The following is an 8,165-nucleotide window of genomic DNA, read 5'->3' on the forward strand; positions in this document are numbered from 1 at the left end:
AACATTTACCTTACAGTACTGACATGAATAGGACAGGCAAAAAGTCTAGTTTCATATCACCTCACAGAGGCCCAGTGCTGTAAATATATCACAGACATGATTAGCACTATTTGCAGAGTGTATGGTGTTTATCTCTGCGTTAGTTATAGCATTGTCTTGTGGAGACCCACTGAGAGTGAGAAGAGAATAAAACCTAACCTCCTTTACTGTTTGCAGTAGGAAAAGCTGTTTTGTCTCCTCTGACATCTGGAGGGGAAATGCTGGATAACAGACCCTTTGACAAGCTCAGTGACAGTGAAGTAAAATCTGCTTTTTTGTTGCTCTTGCCATTCACAGTAGGTTTTATTGTTTCGTTTCAAATGAAAACACGTGCCTGCTTTGAAATGTTACTGTAAATTTGGCAGAAATCTCCTTTTGCTGCAGACCTAACTTCTCCCCTCTCCAATCCTCATCCCCACAGGCCTGTGACGGAGGGTTAGACCAGATCAGTGGAGTCATGTGTCACACAGCTGTATCATGCTGGCAGCCATTCCTGGGTCTGGCTGTGCTGCTAGTCTTCATGGGCCCCACCATAGGCTGCCCAGCCCGCTGTGAATGCTCAGCACAGAACAAGTCCGTCAGCTGTCACCGAAGGCGTCTGATGTCCATCCCAGAGGGCATTCCCATTGAGACCAAAATCTTGGACCTCAGCAAAAACCGACTGAAAAGCGTCAACCCTGAGGAATTCACGTCATACCCTTTGCTGGAGGAGATCGACCTCAGTGACAATATAGTTGCCAATGTGGAGCCTGGAGCCTTCAACAATCTCTTCAACTTGCGCTCCCTGAGACTGAAAGGAAACCGTCTGAAGCTGGTCCCCCTTGGGGTGTTCACTGGGTTGTCAAACTTAACAAAGCTCGATATAAGTGAAAACAAGATTGTCATTTTGCTGGACTATATGTTCCAAGACCTGCATAACCTAAAATCCCTGGAGGTTGGGGACAATGATTTGGTTTATATATCACACAGGGCCTTTAGTGGACTGCTTAGCCTGGAGCAGCTCACCCTGGAGAGATGCAACCTCACAGCTGTACCAACAGAAGCTCTTTCTCACCTCCACAACCTCATCAGTCTGCATCTGAAACAGCTCAATATTAATGCTTTGCCTGCCTATGCCTTTAAAAGACTGTTTCGCCTGAAAGACCTAGAGATAGAGGCCTGGCCCCTCCTGGACATGCTACCTGCCAACAGCCTATATGGTCTCAACCTGACTTCTCTGTCCATCACCAACACCAACCTGTCTGCAGTACCTTACTCTGCTTTTAAACATCTGGTTTACCTGACACATCTAAACCTCTCTTACAACCCTATCAGCATCATTGAAGCAGGCATGCTTTCAGATTTAGTGCGCCTGCAGGAACTCCACATGGTGGGGGCCCAGCTACATACCATTGAATCACATGCTTTCCAAGGGCTCCGATTCTTACGTGTGCTTAATGTGTCTCAAAACCTGCTAGAAACCCTAGAAGAGAATGTATTCCATTCCCCCAAAAGCCTTGAGGTCCTCTGCATTAACAACAATCCTCTGGCCTGTGACTGCCGTCTCCTTTGGATTTTACAGAGGCAACCTACTTTGCAGTTTGGAGGCCAGCCACCAATGTGTGCTGGCCCAGACAGTGTCAAAGAGAGGTCATTCAAAGACTTTCATAGTACAGCTCTTTCCTTTTACTTCACCTGTAAGAAGCCCAAGATACAAGACAAGAAGTTGCAGTACCTGGTAGTGGAGGAAGGGCAGACAGTGCAGTTGATGTGCAATGCTGATGGGGATCCGCAGCCTACCATATCCTGGGTTACCCCACGTCGGAGGCTGATCACAGCTAAATCAAATGGAAGAGCCACTGTACTGGGCGATGGCACCCTGGAGATCCGATTTGCTCAAGACCAGGACACTGGGATCTATGTTTGTATTGCAAGTAACGCAGCTGGGAATGACACTTATTCGGCCTCTCTTACGGTAAAGGGGTTTACTTCAGACCGTTTCCTTTACGCCAACAGGACCCCTATGTATATGACAGACTCCAACGACACAAGTTCCAATGGAACTAACGTGAACACCTTCTCTCTGGACCTTAAGACAATATTGGTGTCCACAGCTATGGGCTGTTTCACATTCCTTGGAGTGGTTTTATTTTGTTTCCTCCTTCTTTTTGTGTGGAGCCGAGGGAAAGGCAAACACAAAACCAGCATTGACCTTGAATATGTCCCTCGCAAAAACAATGGTGCTGTGGTTGAAGGGGAGGTTGCTGGACCACGAAGGTTCAATATGAAAATGATTTGATGATATTCTGCTAGCAGTGCTTTTTCTGTGGCATTAAAACCAATTAAACCAGCCTGGCATGTGGAATTGCTAGGCAGAAGCAGCTTAATGCAGCTGTCACTGTATCAAAAGGTTACATGAAAATGGAAAGACTATTTGTGGTTATACAGCAGAGCCTCCAGACCTTGAGGCAGATATGTCAGGGCCTTTCATAGAACTGGTAAATTGTACTAACTGTTTGCATTGCAAATATTGGCATTCTGGGGATATCAGCAATGAACCGCTGGCTCATGCTCATGGACAATTGTTCAACATTTTCTACCACTACAAAAAGAAAAAGAAAAAGGAAAAGAAAAAGAAAAAGAAAAAAAAAGCCTACAGTGTAGGATTTACATACTTAAAAGAAAAAGGCACATTTGTCTAAAACATACTCTACAGTGAAATTTGTATCTATAGATCTCATTTGGTAAAACCTTGCATCATCCCTTCTAGTTGGTTCAACACCACAAAAAATTGGTAGGTTTTTTTTTTTTTTAATCTGCATCTATACTGTGTACATTTTAAAGCAATACAAATGAGAGGTTGTGCTTTTAGATATCCACCAATACTGACCCAAGTGTGATGTCACCCTCCTTTTAACTACCATCTAACCGAAATTAGACTCTTGTAGTTACCAATTAGAAATAACATATTTTTCTCCTCATGTAGAAGGCCAGAGATTAATAGTTGAGAGCAAAAATGCTCAGCTCTGTTGATCTTCTCTTCATATAAATATAAGGCTTGTGCCTAGTTTTGATACAGAATGGAATATTTTTTATATCTGTGATATCACACTGGACCAGTTTACTGTAACATAGCCCTGGATCTCACCCAGGGAAGGCAACCCACTAGACATTGCTGGCATAGAGGAGTTGAGTTCTACCTTGAAGAGAGAGAGCTGCTTTTGTTAGCCCTGATTTTAATTTCAAAACTACTGTTAAAATGTTAATGTGTACTGGGCAAAAAGAAAGAATGGAATACATTCTGCATACTGCTTGGGAAATATGTTCATCTTACTATTTATACAAGTGAATTAAAACATACAAATGCTCTGCTACTAGGAATGAACTCTTCTCCAATGCCAGGTAAACTATGGTTGTCCATGCATAATATGGGGATTATAATACTAAAATAATGTTTAAAACATGGTAGCCTCAGAAAGGCTAACGTACTGCCAGATATAATGAACCTCTAGCCACTGTCATTCTCATCTTGTATATTTGTAGATAACGCAAAAAGCTAATTTCCAAGAACAGATTACTTAGTTATTCTTGATGCCATTTTAATAACTATGTGGTTATGTTTCTTTCAGGGGCAGTATCTTAGAGCAAGAGGGGCAAGTTTTTCCAGGTTTTAGGAAGCTTTTTTAATGGAGAGAAGACAGAAGTGGAACGTTAGTTCAGTACAAGTACCCTTTTTTTGTTTTATGCCTCTAAATAAATCCTCAGAAGGCTCAGAACTGAAACTTTGTTATTTATCATTGATACCACTGTTCTTATTTTTAAATTCTCAGCAATGGGAAGATACAGAGTTGTTCAGCCACCTCTCAATTTTCCAGCAATTATGAGCCATAGGTTTTTTTGCTAAGTGGTTGAAAACAAATACAATTTATGAATAATTGGCATAACCTGGAGTAAGGATAACAGTGACTATATACGTGTTTAACCAAAATGAATATGAAAATATTATAAGACAGAACATTCAGAATAATGTGGTTTAACAGCCTGTGTCCAATCTTAAAATTAGATTTCAGCACTTTGAAACCAAAGTCAGGCTGAACTATAATGGCATGCAGGTGCTTCTAAAATTAGTATCCACATTCTTTAACACAGTTTTTCTAAGTAGGATAAAAATCTCCCATTCCTATCAAGGAAAATGTGCCAAAAGTTGTAAAATCCAGCTGCATTCCCCAGGTGTACCCCTAACATAGCTTTAAGACCCAAGGCTAGGCAGTTTTGAGAATCTCTTTTCTTAGTGGTTGATCTTTGGTTGCATCGTTACTCCATTTTAGGTCTCCAAACTGAGGAGGATGCAAGGGTGGTTAGAATTTTCTTCACTTTAGTTCATTTTAAGTTTAGAGTGGGTTTTCTTGCTTCCTTTTTTTTTTATGCTCTGAACTAGATAGTTGGAGATTTATGGAGATGCTTGAGACTAATCCTCTTTGTTCTGTGATAGTTTGTAGAACACTAATAAAATGGAATAAACCCTGACTAAATTCTAACACCAGGGAAATTATTTTTGCTGATAAAATAACCACCGCACTGAAGTCCAAAACTCTACTGTACCTTAATGTGGGCAGTTAAAGAAACAAATGGGGATAAAACAAAGTGTTTCTGAACTGCCCATTGAAGACATTTGCATGTGCCTTTCCCTTGTAATTGTCATTTTTTTCAACTAGTAACCTATCACCCCTGCAGTCATTTCATGTTAAATGTTAAAATCAATGTTAGAAGGAAAAATTGTCCTAAATTCTAGACAGTTGCAGCTGATTGCTTCATATCAAATGACACACTAAAAAAAAAAAAAAAAAAAAAAAAAAATCTAAAAAAAACCCTAGAAAAAATGTGCTTTTAGGATTAATTATGAATTGCTGAATTCCCTTATTCCCTTAGAATGACTCTAAAAAGTGATTGCATTGTTAGTGCACTGCAAGGATTTCTGAGCAGTAACGTGCTTAGTTACCTATGTGAAATGTGTGCTGGTGATGAAAATCACCGCTTGCTCTTGCTGAGCACCACCTTGCAGAGCTGTCAGCGTTGTGTGTATCGCCTTGAGTTCAGTCAGTATTCAGTTTTTAAGAATCAGTGTTTGCTCCCTGCCTCTAGCAATGTTCTACTTTTTGCAGCCTACTTATTTCACTGTGGACTTGGCAAGGCATATGGCATCTCTTAACAGAAGTGAGTACAGCAAGACTTAGAGACAAGTTTTTTATCTTGCTCCACATAGTCTTCTTTATATGTATTCATGGGATACACGCTCACTGTGGCTCGTTTGGGTGAATAAGGAATACAGTGTCAGGGTCAGACCTAGGTAAGCACCTTTTTGGCAGTTCTTTTAAGAACAGAGTGGCTGAATGCCTACCCAGCCTCTTGAAGGAGTCAATTCCCTGCTAGAGATCAAGGACATGCCACAGTTTATCTTACTGCAGGGGAGAAAAAGGACTGGGCTGTGAGAAGGCATCTGACCCCCATGGCTCCCCATATATTCAGAAACAGGTGGACAGTGCACACCTGCCACTAAAAGAGGGAATAAAGGTTTTTCCCCTACCTCTGACTTGTATACTGGCTGCACCTGACACTGGCACAAGGCCAAGCCTGAACTTACTTGTCAGTCAGTGCAACAAGACTCTGAGGAGCAGCAATAGTTCTGCAGAAAAGGAGAAAACTGAAAATGTCAAAAACAACAGAGCAACTTGAGAAAGCAGGTACCACAGTATCCTTGTCAATAATTCCTGTAAGAGCAGTGCTGAGCCTCCCACAAATATGTTTTGAAGTTCACTTCCACAGACCAGTACTCCTCTTTCATAACAGATAGAGGAGGTACAAGTGCTCAGATTTTCCACAAGTAAGTTAAAGACGACACTGCAGCAATGTATTAAAAGAGTTTGCAACGATATAAGGATGGATTAAGACTAAGCAGCGCCCCACCTCAGCCCTATTGTTATGTTTTTAGTTGGTTCTCTTTTTTTTTTTTTTCCCCTTCTTCCTTTATAATTAACTTGGCAGCATTCTTTTCAAATAGGCTTCAGCCACATCAGCTCAGTTACATTCAGACTGGGAGACTGCTTTTACTCTCTGTTCCCCCTTCCTCACCATTCACACATGCTCCCAGTGCCAACAGAGTCAACAGCCCCAGATACAATTGAAATCAGCCAGGACACTCTGAACCCCTAGAGAACTGTTGATGATACAAGCTAATGTCACTAGGTATTTTTTTAACTAAACTTTTTATTTAATTAAGTTGGCATCATTGTCACTGCCATTCAAGGATTCCTTTATTTATGTGAATAGCAACTATCTTTTTTTCCTTATTTATTGCATCATGGTATTGCATCACCTATGGTGATAACAATTATGCCAACACAGAGAAAATTAAGAAAGCAAGCCACACTACACCTTCAACAGCACAAAGTGTAGTTGAGGCATATAAGACACAGTAAGAAGTCAGCATTAATATTTAATGGAAAGTCTTATCTAAACCTTGTGATAGAATAAAAAACTGTTGTGGAGGAACTTTGGAATGTAGGCCATGTTGTGACTGAATCACGTCAAAGATACATGGAAATAGACTTTCCTACACCATGCCTAGATGTCTGTTTTAGATATTGGAATTTTCCCAAAAAACTTCCAGGGTGTGTGAATGCCAGAAGCCCACACTTAATCCATAAAAAGACAAAGCATTAGCTGAAAATCCAGTAAAGCAAGAGGCTTCTGGCTGCCTAAGGACAACAGCAGCTTCTAGCAAAGACAGACAAGAAACTGCAGTAATATAGTTACTTTGCCTCATCTGCTATTGTATCCTGTGAAAAAAGGGTCCAGTAGCCAGTAATAAAATGGACAAACCTTACTCATTTTTCTTCAAAGAGGGCAACATTCACATAAATAAGCTGCAGCCTGTTCCACCTCCATCCCCAGGAGTAAAACAGCCAGCAAGAAGTGAGGAAGGGGAAGCCTATTCTAGCCTGTTCGCTAATAAACTTTTGCCCCTGAATCATGCTAGTTTACCTGGGACTAGCATGATGACTGCTGTGTTCATTTCCATCCTCTCAGCCCACAATGTAGCTTAACACGGAGTAGCAGGGAAAGGAGCACATGGTCAAGCTGTCCCTTCTCCCTGGACTGTAACTCTGGTCTTCTCAAATAAAAGAACAAGCGCAGCACCAGTATCTTAGAAATCGCAGTGTGCTGCAGCTGATCTGTAGTTTTGCCATAAGACAACATGAGGGAAAACACTGGATACATGCTTTCTGACCGCATTTCAGTATCCTAGATGATTGCTCTTTGTGCCAAAAAGAACTAGCAAAGAAGAACTAAAAAACCTTTCATCCAATAATTTAAAAGTTAATTGTGCCTGGAGGAGTTATAGGAACATCTTTGGAAAAGGCAAAGGGCCTGATTGCTGGAGAATCGCTGAAACAATGAATGAAATTTTTCATGTTAGCTAAGCAGTTTGGATGTCCTATTCCTATCACCTGTAATTAGAATTACAAATTCAATTTCCCTTGGCAGCTTAGGACAATCACAGCCGTTTGGTTCAGTGATACATGTTGCCTTTGTCTGTCTCCTAGCTCTGCCCTCTTCCCTTCTCAGTTTCAAATGACTATGATGCCAAATGAAGATCTCTGGATTTGGTTTAATTTCACTGCATGTTCACGTGACTTTTGGAATGTAAAGCTCAAAGCAGGATCTTAAACCCTCTTCAAGCCAAAAATAAAAATAAAAAAGGAAGAAGAAGCTTAAGTAAGCCTCCTCCTGCAAATGAAATAAACCAGCTTCTGTGAGGTTCTTGCTACTGAGATAGCTACACGCCAAAAGCAATCTCCAGGTTGAATGAGAATGAGTCTTTTTTTTTTTTTTTTTTTTTACTAAAAGCAGGTGGTTGGATATAAGGCCAGCTGGAAATAAAAATCTGTACTTATAGCCTCAGCAGAATAAGGAGAGAGCTGGCACAGGCAAGAAAATGTTCCATGTTATTTCAACTTAAATTTAAGGATACTTTACCATTCATATTCAAATAGCTCATAGAAGAGTACAAAAGAGCAGACTTTCACCTCATAATTTGATTATTTGGAGTTATTTAAACTGATACTAAAATTGTCATGAAGCAGAAG

General features: G+C 40.6%; 1 protein-coding gene across 1 annotated transcript; it reads left to right on the forward strand.

Annotated features, from left to right (window-relative positions):
• Window positions 1–496: 496 nt before the first annotated feature.
• On the forward strand, window positions 497–2,440 carry LINGO2 (leucine rich repeat and Ig domain containing 2). Its single transcript, XM_075020098.1, has one exon. The coding sequence runs from the start codon at window positions 497–499 to the stop codon at window positions 2,315–2,317; it is 1,821 nt and encodes a 606-aa protein (XP_074876199.1). The 3' UTR covers window positions 2,318–2,440.
• Window positions 2,441–8,165: the final 5,725 nt, after the last annotated feature.

The sequence above is a fragment of the Buteo buteo genome, chromosome Z (genome assembly GCF_964188355.1).
Source record: "Buteo buteo chromosome Z, bButBut1.hap1.1, whole genome shotgun sequence".
NCBI lineage: Eukaryota > Metazoa > Chordata > Aves > Accipitriformes > Accipitridae > Buteo > Buteo buteo.

What these genes read in the sequence shown, in the direction of transcription:
- LINGO2 (XM_075020098.1), top strand. Translation starts at nt 497, where the DNA reads ATGTGTCACACAGCTGTATCATGCTGGCAGCCATTCCTGGGTCTGGCT.